Source organism: Vanellus vanellus, assembly GCF_965231255.1.
Source record: "Vanellus vanellus genome assembly, chromosome: 4".
NCBI lineage: Eukaryota > Metazoa > Chordata > Aves > Charadriiformes > Charadriidae > Vanellus > Vanellus vanellus.
In genome coordinates this window covers 34,661,338-34,681,476 of record NC_138909.1, presented here as the reverse complement: position 1 = coordinate 34,681,476, position 20,139 = coordinate 34,661,338, and the positions used below count along the sequence as shown (strand labels likewise).

At 40.3% G+C, this 20,139-nt stretch overlaps 1 protein-coding gene across 1 annotated transcript in view; it reads right to left on the bottom strand.

Annotated features, from left to right (window-relative positions):
- FAM13A (family with sequence similarity 13 member A) overlaps nucleotides 1–20,139 on the bottom strand; it is a gene marked incomplete at its 5' end in the record, with an annotated part of 135,167 nt that overhangs the window by 74,262 nt on the left and 40,766 nt on the right. The window contains one exon of the mRNA XM_082482901.1: nucleotides 1,203–1,375. Within this exon, the coding sequence (XP_082339027.1) occupies nucleotides 1,203–1,375 (173 nt within the window). The remainder of the gene's footprint in view (nucleotides 1–1,202; nucleotides 1,376–20,139) is intronic.

Genomic DNA, 20,139 nt, shown 5'->3' with positions numbered 1-20,139 from the left:
GTTTTGGGGAATGGCTTGGGGACAGTAAACCACACAGCTAGAAGTTAAAGAACATGTGTGCCTGCAAGGGCTAGAAACCGGATTTGACATCTACACTTCACCATCATTATGATTCAAAATCTGGTATTAGTGCATAATTGCCTTACTTGTCCCACCATTATTATGAACCAAAATCTGGTGTTAGTGCGTAATTTGCTAACTCATCTCGTAAGCTGAGTGCTGTCTGTCTGTCTGTGCTTGTGCTGAGAATAGCACCCGTCTCCTGCTTACACAGTGAAGTCACTCAGTTACGTGTCTGGCAGCGCTGCCTCTGCTTTGTGTTCTGCATTGGTATGCAGAGACACTGCGGTGTCGTGTTTCATGACATGTAAATAGCACTGTTTCCCACATTAGGCCAACCCCATATTTCAGTAGCATACAGCAATTTCCCACAGTAATCCGAATCCTTCATGTGCTGCACTAGACACAAGAAGAAAGGGAATGACAGACTCAATTCAATATCCTGAGAACAACGAAAAGATATTGGTTCAGTCTGACGTTCAGGGAAGGACTTTACAAGAAACCAAATTGCCTGTTCACGTCACTGACAAAGTGCCAGCAATCAAAACTCAAGATACTCTTTTAGACAGATACTCTTATAGATGCTCTAGACAGATAAGACTCTTACAGATAAATTCAGAGAGATATTCTTATAGATACTCTACAGATACCCTTTTATTCTGTCTTGTCTGTACAACACTAGTACTATCATCATTCCTGCCAGAAAGATAAAATCCCTCAAAAGCCCCTTCCTTTTTGGACTGAGAATGGGAATAAAGTCAGCCATCTATTCAGACTTAAACTGGGCAGATCAAATACGCTTAATTACTCAGGGAAGATACCTTACATTTTGGTTGCACCTTGTGGTCAGTGTAATTTCTAGTGTCTGATCCTGTCCATTCTGCACTCCTTCACCAAGCAGGCCACCTTCATTTGCTTGAAAACGCATATTGGAAAGACAAACTAAAGCACACAGCTGGCTTTGTAGGAACCTTTTGGAACGTGTGGCTTCAACAGGGATACACACATTAATTGGCCTTACAGCCCAGCATGCTGATGTTGTAAGCATCAGTGGAAAAAAGATTGTTCAGAATGCTCAGAGTTGGAGGCGCAGGTACAGAACAAACAAAGAAACAAACACAGACAAAAAAAGGAGTACTGACCTGGAGCAAAATGCATCACTGTTAACGAAGGAGATTTCATCTGTTAAATCCATCTCCTTCCAACATGAATCACCGTCTGTTAATCGGAGGCTGAGCTGAGGTATTCCATCTGACAGGCTTGGTTGTGGCACTAGGCACGTTTGGCTGGATCCTTCCATTGTGGACTTTGTCATCTACAGAAGCAAAGAGAGAGAAAAATGAAACATGAAAGGAAGAAAGGACAGAGCAGCCTTTTCAGATAATCTGTAACAGAAAGACATTCTGTACCAGTGTACAAACAGCAAAGAATATGACAAGGTGCAAAATAATGACATAAAATACATATAAATCAAACATTCTGCTTGATAAAGACTATTTAAAGAAAAATAAAGGTGTGTCAATTTAAAGAACAGGGGCAAGAGTGAAATTAAAAAAAGAAAGGTAAGAAAAGTAAACAAAGTTATTCTCTATCACAGAAGACAGACTAAAAAACTTCCCATTGGATTTGCTTCTTGACACGACTAGAAAAACAGATGATAAAAGCAATTATACACCTCTTCTCAACCCCTCTCCCATCACTTTTAATGGCAATTTGATGTCAACAGGTACCCTACAAGGAAAGTTCTCAGGCCATGAATGTTCTGGATCGGTGTTCTTTGCCGAGGCAGCCAGGACACAGTGTTGGAAGCCAGGCTCCCTAAACCCAAGAAAAAAGTTTCCAAGCATCACGGAGCCCACCTGCAGGATGGCCAAGGCTCTTGCTCTGACCCTTCAGCAGAAGCATCCAGAACATAACAAGAGACAGTGCTGCGTCAGGCAGGTGTCCGGTATTAGTGACAGATAAAGAATACTTAGGGGAGAAAGAGAGCAAGTTCAGAGGTCTGCCCTTCATGCACTTCATGCCCTTCATGCCCTTCCCAGCTTTTGGCAGACTGTGGTTTAGGGCTATTTTGGCTTGGAGGTTGCACCTGGTTCACTGTGTTTAACAGCAAACATTGAACCTAACCTTTGTTATTACCTTCAGTTTTCTCTTGTGTCTCTATCTTTAGCCTTTGCAAGATCCTATGGCTAGGAGTTTCACAACATTGTTACACATTGATTAAAATCGGAAAAAAAAAGTACTTCTACTTTAGATATGGTGACAGATAATGTTTCCCTTGTTTTCGAAATACGAGAAGTTGCAAATAATTGTTCCTTTCTCACCTTCCCCATACCATTCTTGACTTTCTACTACTCCAGTGGTAGCCTCTTAATCAGACAGAAAAACTGTACAAGTTGTTCTGATGCGTTTGATCGTTTTTGCTGCTTTTCTCTAGACCCCTTCACCTTCTACTAGGTCCTTTTTGAAATGTAGGCAGAACTGCAGGCAGCATTATATATGTAGATAGATTCAGTGGTGGCATCTTATCAAAACCCAACTTTTTGTTTGCTTTCATGATTGTTTACTGAGCTGACAGCTTTGTGAGATTTCTGCAGTATCAAGATCTATTTTCTGAAAACAATAGCTAATTTGGAGCTCATCGGTATACACATTTAAATAATTTGTGGGTTTTTGTGGACAGTAGTTAGCATATAGTGACAGAAACTCAACTAATCATTTTTTCACCCAATACAGAGTAAATTAGGAACCTTCTGTAGGTCCCTATAGCCAGCTTTCAGTTTTTCCTACCTCGAATAATTTTCTATTGTCAGCACATTCAGTCTCTTTCTGGGTCACTATTGAAGAGGTTGAACAGCACAGATTCCAACAAAGATCCTTGAGGGACTTCACAGGCAACCTCTTCTCCACTGATAAACCCACCATATATTTTTATTGCTCTGTAATGATTAATCCATAAAAAGTATTTCCTTCTAATCACAAGACATCTTTGCTTCTTTAAAAACCTTTGATAATCCTACCAAAACCTTTTGAAAATTCAAATGCACTAGATTGACTATACCTATCCACATGCTCACTGGCTCTTCTGCGATCACTTTTTCTCTAAAGAAGTAATGCTGGTGCCTCCTCATGACTCTAATTATCCATTTATTTATTAATTCTGCTGCTTGCTATAGTTTCTACAAATCTGCTAGTCAGACTTTCTGGATGACTCCTGAACCCTTTTCATACCTGGCTTACCCTAAGATTTTTTGTAAAATTCTTGGGTTTACCTCTGTTTCTCAACACTTTGTTTCTCTCACAGTTGTTTTCTAATGCTTTGTGTGTGTTGAAAAGTTTCACGGGACAGAAAGATGCTTCTTACTGAGCTCTGAAGACAAACTGAAAAATCATATGTATATCAGAGGCAAAGCGAAACTAGAGAGATACGTTGAGAGAGCTTCCCAGTTTCAGGCTCTGGACCGCACGCTCTCGGCAAGATTCTGCCTTCGCTGATGTCAACAGGCATTTTGACCGGAGTCAAGATCTCACCTTTGGACCACCGCTGGCTTCCAGCAATACTCTGTTAGCCCACCACCTGCAGGGTTAACTGACTGCTGACACCACAGGAGGTGGGCATACAGCACGTGGACACCCCAGACGTGTCTCTCAGCTGCTACAAAATGGCAGCAGCAGTGCTGTGCTTTAAAAGGGGAAGGCCATGCCTGCGGGGAGGGGGGGAGGCAGGGAGCTATGCATCAGCAGCATTACAAGAGGGAAGCACGACAGGAGGCAGCAGGGCCTGGGATCTGGAGGCACCGACTCACCGAATTCTGCTGGAATGGCTGTTAAGCCTTTCTTCCCCACCAAAAGCTTGCAGCCAGTCATTTAGCTTTTTGGCAGCTGGAAGTGACCATTGCCTGTTGTGCCTCAGGCATATCTCTCACTGTGGTCGTCATGCTACTTCATCATCACCTGCTAGAGATGATGCCATGCATACCAGAAAAGCTCTCCACCAGAGTAACAAGAAATGGTGGCTATACGCATGCATGAACCTCTAAACTAAAACAGTTCCTACACTGTCCTATTAGTACTTTACAGAAGCACATGCAGGTGTAAGCAAAATGGGCAACTTCTACATACCACATATGACAGCAGCGATCGAAGCCTGGAAAGCAGCAGGAAGCCCGTCTTTCCACCCCACCATACCGTGTGCATCCTGATTTTAAGAACGCAATTAGCAAAGCTAAATAATTTTGCTACCAGGTACTGCATTTGTAGAATCTGCCTTACCCAACAAGAAGTGGTAGGAAATGATAGTGATAGGACAAGTGGTAATGGATTCAAGGTGGAACACAAGAGGTTCCACTTAAATCTGAGAAGAAACTTCTTCTCAGTGAGGGTGACAGAGCACTGGAACAGGCTGCCCAGGGAGGTTGTGGAGTCTCCTTCTCTGGAGACATTCAAAACTCGCCTGGACGCCTTCCTGTGCAACCTCATCTAGGTGTTCCTGCTCCGACAGGGGGATTGGACTAGATGATCTTTTGAGGTTCCTTCCAATCCCTAGCATACTGTGATACTGTGATACTGTGAAATGGGGAACATCTACTGAACAGCATGTATCAGATTCCCTCTGAGCAAATTGTTCATGAACTTCATGCTGATTTACAGAAGCTCCTTATACTTAGGAATTCCATAAAAAAACCCCAACCCTATTTACTATTCTGGTGCACTAACAGGAAAAAAAAAAGTTCTGGAACAGTCTTCAATTCTTCTCATTTTCTGGCTGTAAAAGATCACTTGGATGCAGGCACTTCCAAAAAAAGGCATGCCAATCACAAACAAGTTCTACAGGAAAATTATCTTTGAAAGATCAGATTGAAATTTAGGATTACCACTGCATTTTTAGGGCACTTCAAAATCATTAAGAAGTGGAAGGAATCAGTGTCTCCATCCTCTGTTCGAGATGAACTATAAGCTATAATACTATAAGTATTTTGATAGCTGTGGAATACAATATTATTGCATTGTAGTTGTTTCTTTAGCAATAAAGCCTACAAGTAATGGCAACTTATATCTGAATTAAACTTACATTAATTTTCTTTCTGTGAAAAACTGCTTTCAGTTGTATCAGTGTAAAAATGTATGTAGAAAAAAGTATCCCTTGAACTCATATGTATTAAAAGTTAAATAAACTTTTCCATGTAAGTAATGTCTTTAATCCTTATTTACAATAAGAAGGAACAATGTTCACCATCTCATTCGGCAGTTTTTAGTGACCCAGGGAAAAAGCCACCCGCACAACTGTCGTAACACAAGCCCTTCACTGGAGTGCCACTAAGATGAAGACATGCCCGTACGCAGACAGAGACTTCTGTGATTTGAATTCCTCACAAAGCAGATTAAATAACGATGGACAGAGACACCTTAAATGCTTTTTGGGTGGTGGAGCTCTCAAGAGAAATTTTTTTGGCAGATTCCTTTGTTCATGCACATGCATATGTTTCATGCAATGAAGTTTGAGACAACAATACCTTACAAAGTGAGGACAATACCTTGCAAAACAGAAATGCTATGTTATCCATTATCAAGACAATACTGGAAGACAAACGTATTTAGTTGTTAAATGGTAGAAAAGATGAAGAAAAACACCCAAACCAAATACTTTATAAAGGATATTCTAATTTTCTCCAGTGTAACCCTTTTTGTGATCACCCTAAAGTGCAACCTTACCCTCTGGGGTATATGGAGGATTGCCAGTGAAACCCCTGGGAGGGCTATTACAAAGACACACAAGAAAACTATAAGAAGTTCAAGCATTAGTTTAAAAGGAAACAAAAAAAGGCCCCTATGGAAACTTGTTGCGTGTTGTAACACACTTCTACAGTCTGTATCTTGTTACACTCTGTACCGAGTATTGTAGGACGTTTGTAATTATCCATGCAGCACACCTTCACTTGCATTTTGCCTCTGGAGCAGGCAATCCACTGAATGACAAAGAAAGAGTCAAGTGAGGTTTACAAAGGTTGTGAGTAGAAGAATCCCCCTATTCTCCAGGTAAGGACCACCCTTAACTACAAGGCAGGGTTTTTTTCAGCTTATCGTGTTCTTAAAAATATTAGCAAACAGAAAAGAATGCCACTGACTATTAATTAAAATACCATCTTGTACAGTGGCTGTTTTGCTTTTTGCAAGAAGACTTTTGGAACCAGTATCATGCTTTGTGTTTTTGCTCACAGCCCTTCACATTTGGTTTATGATGCTTTTAGGTGTTTTTTTTTTCCCCTTCATACTTAACACTGTATCATCGAGCAAATATTAACCTGACAGCATTGCTTATCTGTTTGATCACTTGAAGGCAAGTAACTAGCCTTAATGATCTGGATGATGGGGCAGAGTCTACCATCAGCAAGTTTACGAATGACACAAAGCTGCAAGGAGTGACTGACATGCCAGAGGGTCATGTTGCCATCCAGAGAGACCGTGACAGGATGGAGAAATGGGCTCCCAAGAACCTCATGCAGTTCAACAAGAGGAAGTGCAAACTCCTGCATCTGGGGAGAAACAGCCTGTACATCCTGGAGGCTACCCAGCTGGAAAGCAGCTTGGCAGAGAAGGACCTGGGAGTCCTGGTGGACAAGAAATTGACCATGAGCCAACAATGTGCCCTTGCCACAAAGAAGGCCAATAGTGTCCTGTACTGCATTCAGAAGAGTGTTGCCAGCAGGTCGAAGGAGGTGACCCTTCCCCTCTACTTAGCACTGGTGAGGCCACAACCTCAAGTGATGGGACCAGTTCTGGGCTCCCCAGTGTTGTACAAGAGAGACATGGACATACTGGAGAGAGTCCAAAGAAGAGCCATGAAGATGACGAAGGGACTGGAATATCTCTCCTCTCAGGAAAGGCTGAAAGAGCTGGGACTGTTCAGCCTAGAGGACAGAAGGCTCAAGAGGGAACTTACTGAAGTGTACAAATACCTGAAGGGAGGGTACAAAGAGAACAGAGACAGGCTCTTTTCAGTGGTGCCCAGTGACAGGACAGGAGGCAATGGGCACAAACTGGAACACAAGAGGTTCCCTCTGAACATCAGGAAGCACTTTTTCACTGTGAACGTGACTGAGCACTGGCACAAGCTGCCCAGCGAGGTTGTGGAGTCTCCATCGGTGGAAATATTAAAAATCCATCTGGACATGGTCCTGTGCAACTGGCTCTAGGTGATCCTGCTTGAGCAAGGGGGTTGGACAAGATGACCCTCAGAGATCCCTTCAACCTCAACCACTCCATGATTTTATAATTTCCCCTTTGACATTCTCATCTATCCAGCAAATGAACTGAGCATATGAAGTGCTGCATACTGAGATGCCCAATGTGGTGTGGCACGTGTCAAAGGTGCATTTTGTCCCAGGCAAAATGTAATCGATATGGTCTGTCAAAGAGAAATCTATCAATGTCTGTGAATACATAAAAAGCTTCACTTTGAAAGACAACACCAATAAATCCAAGGACAACCCCAAAGAATAGGGATGTTTTGGTTGAAGAGCAAATGATTTGATATTAATCTCCTGAAAGTTTATTATCTAGTGAAGCTTAACCTCAAAGTGCACTTGACAAAGATCAGATTCAGCCTGAATAAGTAATGTTGTGGGCTGTTACACTATAGTTACAGGCTGTGGCTGCTGAAAGCCTGGGTTATGCCAAAGTCTGCTACTCTGTAATTTAAAATACAACTTCATTCTCAGCTAAATACAAGTAAAATAGTATCAGATGCTACTGAGGATCAAAGCGACATCCCAATAAAGCATAACCAAAACACTGAAGACAGGACACCACGAGGAATTATTATACCATACATCCTGCATTTGGCTTTCAAGTTTTGCTGTCTCAGGAAGTTCAGATGCAAGGAACTGTGTTTGCAGTTTTAATAGAGACTAGACAGTTTTATGATCAGTATAAACATATATCACGATGGGTGCTGAAAAAAGAAAATCTTTCTCCTAGAGGTACAGGCTGACCAGTCAAGGTGGCATCATCCCACACATACCACTGCCATGATTCTTCATAACCGACTGGGTGCATCATAGGGATGTTTCATCTCCCTGTGAGGTGTCAGAAGTTCCTGGGATCAAAGATCAAAGATAAATATGCCATACATTCTAAAGATCTGTTGTGGTATGATGACCCTAGTCTCTCTGTTCTTGAAGAACAGGTACTGCTCCACATGAATACGAGTCTGGAGAGCTCTGCACGTGTGCATTGACATGGAGTAAAGATAGGATCCTTAGCACAGACCATATTGCTTTTCTGAGTACCTCTTCTCTAGGAGGAAAAAGAAAAACTTTCAATATCCCAAGCTATGCAGGAACACGTAAATAAGTAGGACAGCTCATACCCATTTGAGTAAGTAATTATGAAATCTAAATGCAGAACTTTTGGAAGAAGCTACCTATGAGTTTATATTTAAATGTCATAATTGAAGGGATGATAAAAATGTTTCCATAAGTTTTATCATCAAAAAACCAGGAGGTATTTAAAACATATACAGCACATTCTTTTATTTAATACTGCATGAACATAGTACTCTTCCAGACAAGAGAGAAACCTCACTCAAAAACTTCCTTAAAAAACAAATTGTACTGTTAAGAGTTGTCCATCAAAACAAAGAGGTCAATATTACCCTTTGAGGGGCTTCATATTTTATCAGCTCTTTCGGTTTACAATTTGTGTATATCAATACAAATATTCTACAGATTAGAAAAAGGCACGTTTCTTTGCAAAAACATAGGCATGACTGAGCAGTGCAGGGAAATTGAGAATGTTGTTTTCTTTCTCACTCTAGTCTCAATTTGGTTATGACAACATAGCTATCTATCAACACAAACCTTACATGTTAACCTATCCATTCATCAGTATTACCTCTGCTTCATGAACGACCGAGAAAGGGAGACCATTAGCCAGATGTACATCTTGCTTGATTGCTAACCAACCTAATTCAACCAGTGCTGTCCAGTCAAATAACCAAGGAACGAGCCACCTGCTGAAGTCACCCAGGCTTGGTATTCAGCCACCGATACCCCTGGAAAGAAATATATTATGTTCACGCCATTTAAATCACCAACTATTTCAATGGGATTTCTAATCACACATACACACAGCTGTAAGCTCTCTACCAGGGTTATTTAACAGTAATGACAATGACAGCAAATTGTATCAGGCCTTGCTTAGAGATGCAGACTTCAGTTGGAGGGTTTAGGTCATCCTAAGTTGTCCCAGGGAATCAGGTGGAAATTCCTGCTAAGACAGCAAAGCCCTTCAAGTCATTCGGTGAACAGACCAAGTATGCTGCACTTGCACTGTTCTCCCAAAGCTTCATAGTGCAGTCAGCTCTCACACAACACCAGATTCACCACCATTTTATTACGGTCAGGGACTTCTGGGATGAATCTGGATGGGATGATTCTCCTGCAGCTGTGAGGACCACACATCTAACAGGCTCAAAGGGCTTTCAAAAGGAGGGATAATTCTGCAGTGAGGCTTTTCAGTTACATTCCCCTTACGCTTCTTGTAATATTCTCTCACTTTCTATTCCTATGCTCCAAATGAGGGCCTGATTCATTAGGTCAGTGGCCATGGCACAGAATTTCTGTGTGGGAGGAAGCAAGTACCAAAGTTGTGGTTTGAATGCTACGTGCACTACACTAGTAAGGACAAAGATCTCAGAGAGGCTGTGGAACAACATAATCTAAATATATGTAACTATGCTGGCATTTTTTTTCCATAATAGTAGAGCTTAAGGCAAAGGAAGAGCTATGGATGTCATCTATCTGGACTTCTGTAAGGCCTTTGACACGGTCCCCCAACATCCTCCTTTCTAAACTGGAGAGAGATGGATTTGGTGGATAAGAAATTGGTTGGATGGCTGCATCCAGAGGGTTGTGGTCAATGGCTCAATGTCCAGATGGAGATCAGTGACAAGTGGTGTCCCTTAGGGGTCCATATTTGGACCAGCACTGTTTAATATCTTCCTTAAAGCAAGAAGAGTCGTCTTTAGCAGGACTGCTGTAAGTGCTAAAACCAGGCTTGTGCTCAAATACTTGCTGAAGCAGATTCAGTTCAGGAAGTAATAAACTGTAAAAAAGTAATTAAAAAACACCTCAATTTGTCACTTCAGCTACCACCTATGATATTGATTTTAAAACCACGTAGGCATATTACAGCTGACAAGTTCTTCTTGAAGTAGAAATGCTTCATCATCCTAAATTACTAATACTAGGAGACAAAGATCAATAGGTCTACAATTCTTACCAGGTTTAGCAGAGAGTCAGTACAGATAACATAAGCAGTAATGCATACTTGCAAAATTCAGTTACCAGCTCTCTTCCTTACTCAGAACCAAGCCCCCAATCCTTCCTTGATTAACTGCCACGCTGCAATCATAAAGTCACGATGAATGCAGTCATCCTTACAATCTGTGCAGCTGCCACTGCCAAATTTGGATTTCTCTTACTCTACTTGTATTTTTAGGCATTAGATCACTAAAACACCTCCTCTGTACTCCACCCTACTCAGATATCAAAGTTACAAATTTGATGCAATCCCAAAATGTGTGAAGCTTTAAAGTTCAACCAAGTTCTGATGTTTTAGGCAAACTGCTGTGTCTTAATGAGGACAAGACCCTTTGGATTCACAGAACCGAGTATTATCTTCCTTTAAACCACATCACCACAGCCTTGATATTTGACAGAATCCACTGCAACAGCATAACTGTTTAAATGTTTAAAAGAAAACACAAACTTAAAACATTTTTTAACACTGCATGATTCCAGAGGTAAGGAGATGGCAAATGGTCTCAGAAAGCCTATGAAATTCAAGCACAGCTATGCAGATACCACATTTCTAGCTCCAGAGTTAGTTCACTTGTCACTGGCTGTGCATCCCGTAATTTTGTTTCAGTAAAATTTCTCAAAGTGCAAGTCATGTCTTTATTGTAGACTGTTCAAAGCCCGTGGACTTCAAATGGTATAGGAATTACTTGTCTCAGACTTACGACCATTTTCTTGTTTGTAACTGGTGTACCGAATTTTGCCTGTCTTTAGTGAAGTTTTAAATTAATGCTGTAACAGCAAGTTAATTACTAATGGTGTTGCAGATACCCAAATCACAATAAACTCACTGTCTCTAACTGCACCAGATTCACAGAGCTAATCTAAATGAAGAGCTGTAGACACTTATTTTACTTATCAAAGTTAACAGACGGGATTCTGAATATAGACTGAAATTCATTGTGATGGTAACAGTTTTTCCCAGTTATTTCTCTACTAAAGCAAATACCTTAAAACTTTAGAAACACTGCCTATAGAAAAGTCTGAAGAAATCTGTACCATATGGCTGATTCTGGTCTAAGGCCACATGAAACCACTCTAGGAGATTGCACCTGTGGTTTATCAGAGCTGTTTAAATTATGATGTCTCAGAGGATGTATTTGAGCTTGCTACTCACTGTTCTTTGTACCGGGAAAATGAAAAGGAGATGCACAGAGGAACAGCTACCCTCATCTTTAAACAAGTCTACAGAAATGGGGCATCCCAGAATCTGCATACTTTGGCTACATAATGCAAGTCCCTGCACTAAATTTAAGGCATCAGTGAAGATGACTGTAGTGGTACTTACCCTGTGCACCACATACTGTTACCCCAGCCTCCAGCTTCATTAACTGGAAAATCTTTGGTTAAATTTATCTTCTTCCCAGACTCGCTTCTCAAACACTAAGTCAAACCAGCCTACTCAGTGGATCCCCTAATATAGAAGGGCACAGGAAGGGAGAAGCCCTGTGCATATCTTCACTGTGTCTTCATTTCCCAGTGTTTACCCATGCTACGTGTGTTTCCACACTTCCTTTATTTAGGCAGGCACTATCTCAGTTTGAACTGTCCGCATATGACTAAGAAGGCTAGACTTAATGACACATATAAGCTCCCTAAAAGCCTTCAATAACGATCCCATTTATCCCCATTAGCTCTATTCCTTAAGACATATCATATAACTTATTGAATCATTTTGCTACCAGTGAAAAAGGCCTTTTACTGTAAATACATTGCTTCATGATATGTAGGAAAAATAAATCCAATACAAAATACTTTGATAGCGAAGTGGCCATTTATTATGACCTGGGACAACACTCACATTATCAATATTTAAGGAAAACACAAGATTTGCCTGTTTTCTCTGTGCAACTGGCAATTCCAAATATCAAAGGTGTTGATTAAGTGCTTTACCAAATATAACTGACATTACAGTGCTCAAGTAAGGTCTGGATGAACAGTGAAAAAATAATGCTGGTGACACTGCTGCTAGGGCAGATTCAGTGAACAAATTCCAAATTCTTCCTGAAGGCTAAACATAAAAAACTGTACACTCCCGAAAGATGTAATTTGAACCCAAAGGCTGTCCTGTCCTAAAAACATTCAAATTCAAGAAATCAACCCAGTAGTAAGATTATCTTCAAACCTGGGATTCTCCACTGCACACAACAGGAGGTTGTTGAAGGGAATCAACAACACCTTAAGGTCCCTTTTCTGCAGAAGGCCAGGTGCGTTTGCCTAAGGGAATCCCTTCAGCCTCCTACCCTGTGCAGCTCTACAGGCAGCTTCATCAAAATGCTGCAAGCGTGCAGCACGCATAGGATGCAGGCCAAAAAGCAACAAGATGTATGAGCTTCAAGCCAGAAGATACAACAAGCTCCCAGTGATTGCCAACTGCCGCATGGCATCTATTAGCAGAAGGAAACCTAGCATGGGCAATGTTCTGAATCAGGGAGGAGAGAGCTTTCTCCAAGCAGAGAGGAAAGGGTGGGATTGATGTAGACCTCACAAGTCAAGGGTCTGCAGGTGCGGCAGAGAATAGCGGGCCCACAGCTGAGTGCACAGCCAGTTCACTGCAAATTGCAATGAAATGCTTAAGTCTCTGATTTCACAACTGCACCCACCAATGAGGCATCTCAGTAAAAGGTACATGAAAGGCTCCTTCATGGACTAAAACAAAAAACAAAAAAAAAAGCTCAAATGCAAACCAAGCATGTGTGCTTTCACATCAGGGAGATACGCTGCCTAGTTTCAAAGTAATATACAGGAAAAAATTCACATAATAACAAAAATACCTCCTCCTTCTTGAGGTAATACCAAATTCCTTATGTGTATGTTTTACAGGATAATATGAAATAATCCTCTCTTGCACTCCTTTCTTGAAATTTCCATCAGCTAATGGTTTGGCATATACTGTCTTTGTGTCACAGGTGGTCTTAATGCACTGAAAAAGACTTTGTTTAGTTTGGGTTTTGATTTGTTTTGTTTTCTAGTTTCCACTCTAAAATTTATGAAATTAAGCATATTAATTAATTAATTAATCAGCATATGAACTGCTGATAACCTAAATCTGCCCCATGTATAAGCCTGGTTCCACATACTCTTGCAAAGTCTCTCACAAATTCATTTTGGAACTCCAAGGACCTCAAACTCCCTCTTCTTAAATCCTGTGTTCTTAACTCCCAGGCAATGCACTAACACATCAGGCTGGAGGTTTTCTCCTATGCTCTGTGATTAAGTCTATGCACTTATGAACATCACCATTAAGTACAAAGCAGGGACAAACCAACCTCACAGGTAAAACCAGTTAGTGGACTGTAAACATCATTCACCTTCTTTTCCCTTACATTTCTGTTTCACATATGGAGACTGGAAAGATGGTTCTACCATTGCTTGGCCACAGCAAGTAAATGAGTATTTCTTATGGCTTTTGCTCCATACTGGTGACTGTTCTTCATCTTCAGTATTTTTAAGCAGCATCAAGCACAGCAGAGATGCCAATGAGATACCAGGCATCCTGCTAACTCAAATTACCAAGTGAAGCTTTGGTAATGAGTCCCAAGGTTTCTTTCATAAGGAGACACCTTGCACCAACCAGGAATTCTATCACAGGCTCCGACAAAGGCAACTGGACGCTATGAGCATCAAGAATCAGCTTAATCCTCTTTCAGGCATGCTTAAGTGGGAACAGCACCACAGGTCAAGCAATTACTGCTGAACAGTTGGTCTGTTCCAACTCCTCGTGTGGACCTATCTAGCCCACAGTCAGAGTACCTCTGTGCAGCAGCAAAACCTATGGCCTCTTGAGAAACATACAAACCAAGCCTCAGTTGCTATCCTGAATAGTCAAGAGCTTCCCCACAGACAGCAAGGATATATAAGTATCTGTATCCAAATCTTAGAGTTCTCACCTGACTACGGAGACAACTGTTCCTCTCAGAATAACTAAATAACATTCACTTGGTTTCTTCGGACTCTCCTAGTTTGAACAGAAGATGTATCAAGAATAAGAAGCACAAATATGGCAAGGTGAACACAATCAGAAGAGAGACGTAGGAATGAACTTAGAAGGCTGGCTAAGGTGATGATTTCTGTTTTCAAATTCCCACAGGGCAGACTTTCTGCTCACGTCTGTATCTAGCTGCCAACTGAGAACAATAGTGAGAACAGTAAAATTATGGTAGGTTACTGTAGTTACAATGGACATCATTTAATATTTCAATATATTCTTAAAATAAATATGCCACCTCCAGTGAAGTAATCTTAAAGCAAATGCTCTATAAGTATCAGCAATGCCGTTAAGGGGCAAATGCTAATGATACCATCAAAAGCCAAGGAACAGAGGTAAGTCAGTACAGCACCCATGACATTCATCCATCTTTCCTGTTGGCTAACTGTTTGAGGTATAAACAAGTATGTGTTTGCCAAAGGATTTCTGTGTTAGAGAAGTGTGAAGCTGTGCCAAAATTCAGAGCTGCTCCACTGAAGTCCATGTAAGTAGGTCGCAAAGTCTCAAACAAGCTGCTGAGAAACCTGTCTTTCTCCATGTATGGTACTCCTGTTCACAGCATGACAATGAATTAAACAGCAATGAAAGAATTTGCTGCCTAAAAGACACTGTTGGCACTGGCCTGAACTGTACTATATCCCATAAAGTGCAGACAGATCCTTCAAGGAAAATAGATTAGTTTTACCTCTGTTTTTCTCCTGCCCTGCAATACCACATGGCCAACTCATTAACAAAGGAACCTGAAGAAATGAAACGATGACCGCAGAGGTTTACTCCAGCTACCCACCCACCCTTCAATCACTTTTCCTTCTCAGCAATAAAGAATGATGTTTACGAACTCTGTGAAAAAAGCAGGTTCAGACCTTAGGGATTTTGAAGAGAGGGGGAGCAGCACTTTCAAGCATACCAATAAACTGGTACTACACGTGCCCGAGCTCAGCTAGTACGTTTTTTTATGGCCCTCTGAATCAACACTGGGTAATACAGATAAGCTGAGTGAGATTCCACTAGAAATTCCACAGAACCGTGTAACAATCCAGCAAAAAAGGGTTACAAACTTCCTGTTCTTGGAACATTCACCTCTGAACTAGAAGAATAATCAGAAAAATACATTCTGTACTGTAACAGGATCTTCCAGGTGATCTCACAGGTCTTTTCCATCTCCCATTTTCATGGCATTGTATCTTCATTATAAGTATACCTCTAATTTTAAGTACGAGTCATTGCAGACAAATGACTCAAGTGAATCACGTAGGTGTGTTAGATCAGATTCTTCTGTCACTTGCTAGCAAAAGTTAGAAATTAACATTCCTGCAGTTAGCGTCAGACCAGGTTTGCCCGAATACTATTAAGATGAGCATGCAACAGTCAGTGCTTGCAGGAATCATGCAGTACAATAATTGCTTTCATTACGTTGAATGGAGATGAAAAATGAGAACAGAAGTGTGCGAACTAAAAGCAGAAAACCCTTTGATAGCACACTATTAACTGCTCTATCATGGATTCTGTAACAATCTGAAGATTGATGTGCTTTGGTATAAAAATGCATTTAGTTTATACAAAATAATGATTCCAAGGGAACAGGAGATCCATATACTGAGAACACAGCAAGCAGCTCTAGCTAAGAACCTATTAAACATTAACCTCCACGAGTCCGCTCAATACAGGCTGTGGCAAGAGAGCTTATTTGCACTGGGCAGAGTGTACACAAGTGTATTTTTGTGGCTCTCTAAAAAAAGATTTACAGTTTATTCCAACACTGGCAAATCTCCTGTCCCCTCCCTACTGTCCTCCAATCGACGCTGGTTTTTACAAGGCAATCGTTAGCACAAGATTATACCACTCCTCCTACAAACTGCCTGTTTTCTCTTACTTAAACTTTACAGCATATCTTTATGTTAATTAAGACAAGGGGAAGAGCTTGCCACCATTAAAGCAAAAGATGCAAGTTGAAAGACAAAAGCTAGTAGAAGGTACCAGGCAGGCCTAACAGCCACGTTTTCAGGCTGCCTATGCTACTTGCAAAACTTAAAACAATGCAAAACCAGAACCTCAAACACCGTTCAAGCTGAGAATCCACTGTTGTCAATGTTTTATTCTTACATATTAGCTCCTGAAGGACGTTTCCCTTTAAAATCCAGAAAGTAGAAAGAACACATGCTCATTTCCAATAATATGTCACACTTCACTAACTAAGCATATTTTGGAGTATGTTTTGGTTTTTGAAACATCCTGTGAACTTGCAGCTCAAAAAAGTTAAGTCATTTAAGATATTTTTGACTATAGTTATACTGATTCCTAACTCTGCTAGCACAGATTAAATAACTGTACATCTTCAGAAACCTGACTGTGGCATTCTCAGAACACACTCTGGTTTTGGGATTCAAACAATAAACGTAAGTCATAATTTTCAAATGTGAGTATTTAAAGTCAGGCACCTGCATTCCACATGGAGTACTAAAAATGTCAAAATTTAGTCTTCACGTTTGCAAAGACTTAAAGAGCAGATGTCTGCCCGTGTTTCTGATAAGAAAGATTATGCAATTACACCAACTTTTGTACTTGCATAAAACATAATTTTATTATGTAATTACCTAAATGCATTTCTGTGCATCTCTGAATTACTGAAGTTGAGAATTCTTTGAGATTTCTATTTATTCATTTTTAGTGTTGCTTGTGAAATTTATGAAACTATGGGATGAAATCTGTTGTGCTTTAAAGACTGATTTCCTTTAAAACCAATGACCAAAACCTTCTGTACAGCTGGGATAAATCAACTTGGAGCCATAAAATGACTAGCATGCATCCCATCCAGAAGTACTACCTGAGTACCCCTCTTCTAAACCATTACGGACCTCCAGAGAATGCTGTGAGGAGCAGGCTTATTAGCAATTGCATTCTTTCCATTCTCATATGAAGAAAAAAGTCACCAGTACAGCATACTGGGTACAAAACATGCTCAAGCTTTGTTTTGCTCAATTGTGTGTGCTTAGTGATCAGTGTAACCTAACTGTTTACATCTAAAAAATTACCCAAGTCCTGCTTACTGTCAATAGCTGCCAGCAACCACCTCTCCATCCCACACTCCCCATAAAGACAGTTCCACCTGGAAAAACTGCCACCTCTCACCTAACAACTCCAAATGATGAAGCAGAGTCTCTCCAAAACCTGCCCAAACTAGAGTACCTGCTCAACATGGCATTAAGTTCCACCATCAAGCCCCACTACTGTTACTAAGGGAAATCTTCTATCAAGAATACTTGGGCCAGAGTAAATAGTCTGGATCTGTAAAGGACACTGTCAAAACTCAGGTTTTGAACTAAGTTTCTCTAATGATTTCTAAGCAAGAATTGAGAAGATCATGGGGAAAGCCAGAGACTATTCATGCAATTTCCTAACTTTGATAGGCAATATTTATTGGCAAATGGTCCAGTCCCAAGTACGTCAGCATAAAGCAAAGTTTCTAGTCATCTCCTACATTTGCAAACATAGCAAATTTAGAGACCTTCATATCTTCCTAAACTTATGCTATAACTTCCATTGGCTCATTTCTAAATCATGGACTGTTATTTTCCATAAGACTTATTACCATCATACCAAAACTTCTAAATACTTTATATTGCTCAAACAGCTCAACAAGTCTTTAAGCTCCCTCAAGCATGCCTGAGAACATCTTTTAGCTCTGGGTTAACATAGCAGTCCTTCCTGACCATCAAATAAGATTCTTAGTTAAGGCTCTGCTACAAACACTAATAATTATCAAAACCCATTACAGAGCACTGGAGACTTGTCCATACCTCCCAAAACAAAAAAGAACTAACTTCATTCAAATCCCAGCCCAGTGTTCCTACACTTAGATTGGACGATCGGGCCCAAGGAACAGGTCCTCTGCCTTAGGAAGGCTATTATGTTAGTAAGGAAATTTTTCTCTCTGGCAGATTCTTTGCAAGTCATATAAAATACAGATTTTACAATGCATGGGACTCCACCTCAATAAAAGCTTTAAACCAATTAACTATGGAGACCTTGATGATTAGGAAAGATTAGAGCATGCCTAGAATACTCTTTGACCTATTTATTCTTCAAGAGAATAATCCTTTCACGTCAAGAAGCACTGACGCTAATAAAGACAGGTGGTTGAGTACTCCAGCTCCCAGCTTCCTCCCACATGAATAAAGAAACACACTAAGTCAAGGGCATCCTTAAAGGAGAGACTAAATCATAGGCAGGGTATAAGATACTTAGCAATGTCTCTTACTCAGTTACTCTTCCTGCACTTATTTCTCTTTACGTTTATCTCTTTGGACAGACAGACCAACCAGGATTATTGGTGGAAGGGTGAGAGTGTTTAATTACATATTTATTTTCAGTTACGTACTTGCATTAATTTTAGGGAGATGACTAACATCAGCAGAAAAGACTGAGAAAGACCCTAGCACAAAAAGACCTCATGTCCCACATCCTGAATAGTTAGCATGACTGGCTCTAGATGAGAACCTTGGTGAATTTTTGGTAAATTTCAATGGAACGAGAAAATACTCGCTACAGTAGGTCAGCTTTAGTTATTCATTATACCTTTTCTTCAAACAAAATAAACTGCACTGATTCCTTTACTCATTGCCAATATTAAGTAAGAGGGATTCATACAGCATACTTGCATCTCGCAGCACTATCTGGCTAGGATGCAAAGTTCAAACTGAAGAGAATACTACCCTTGCTTTTATCCTTTTCAACAAATTGTTGAATGGGCATAAAAATTGTTAAGTTTCAGCCTCAGTCAAGCGCAGTCCCAGAGATATCGAGCAGCACAGTAAATTTACAGTCTTTGGTATGTGCAGCACACTATCACACTGTATCACAAGAGTTTAAAATGCATCTGATTACAATTGCCCCAGGAAGGAATGAGGAAAATAAGAGTTAGAAAAAAAACACGGTTATACACTGTGCTCTATTTTAATGACAGAGATAAACTTATTTGTTGATAACTTGGTATTCCAAGATATCTTTGTAACAATCTCATTATTATTGCTGTGCTCACCCTCTCTCTCGTACTTGGTTCAGTAATTAATCTCTTTTTGGCCTCACAAACTGTGTAATCAGAGGAAACAGGCCTGTGGGATTTTCAGTTCAAGTTTTAAATGCTACTATAAAGCATCAGATCTATTTTGTTAGCTTTTAATACCTTCAAGAAGACCTTAATTAAAACAAACTCAAACTTCATTGATGTGAAGCTTTTTCTTAACTAAGGCACAGACTATTTTTTTTACAGAAACAAGGAGTCAGATTCCCTTCTGATATAAAGAAGGTGCAGCTCTGAACTTCACCAAAATGCCATCCAATTTACCACATCGAAGTCTTTGGCCTTATGCCCCAAAAGAGAAGAGCTATAACACCATTGTTTGCTCACTGACTCCATGCAGTGGCTTTGACAGAAAAAACAGCTGTTGTCATTGCAGTGATTAAGGCTGCAAATATCAGTACTATTTTTTCATTAGAAAAAAAAAAATCATGGTAGCTTGTAGGGAGGATCTGACAGAGATATACAAAGTCACGGGTGGTGGAGAGAAGGTGGAATGTTCACTATCTCCTTCAGTTAAAAAAAAAAAAAAAAAACAGGAAAAAAGAAAAAAACGTGACCTTCAAATGACACTAGTAAAAGCCACGTTTACAATAAACAAAAGGAGTCAGTTCTTCGCATAAGAGGAAGTAATTTGTGGCACTCTTTGCCAGATG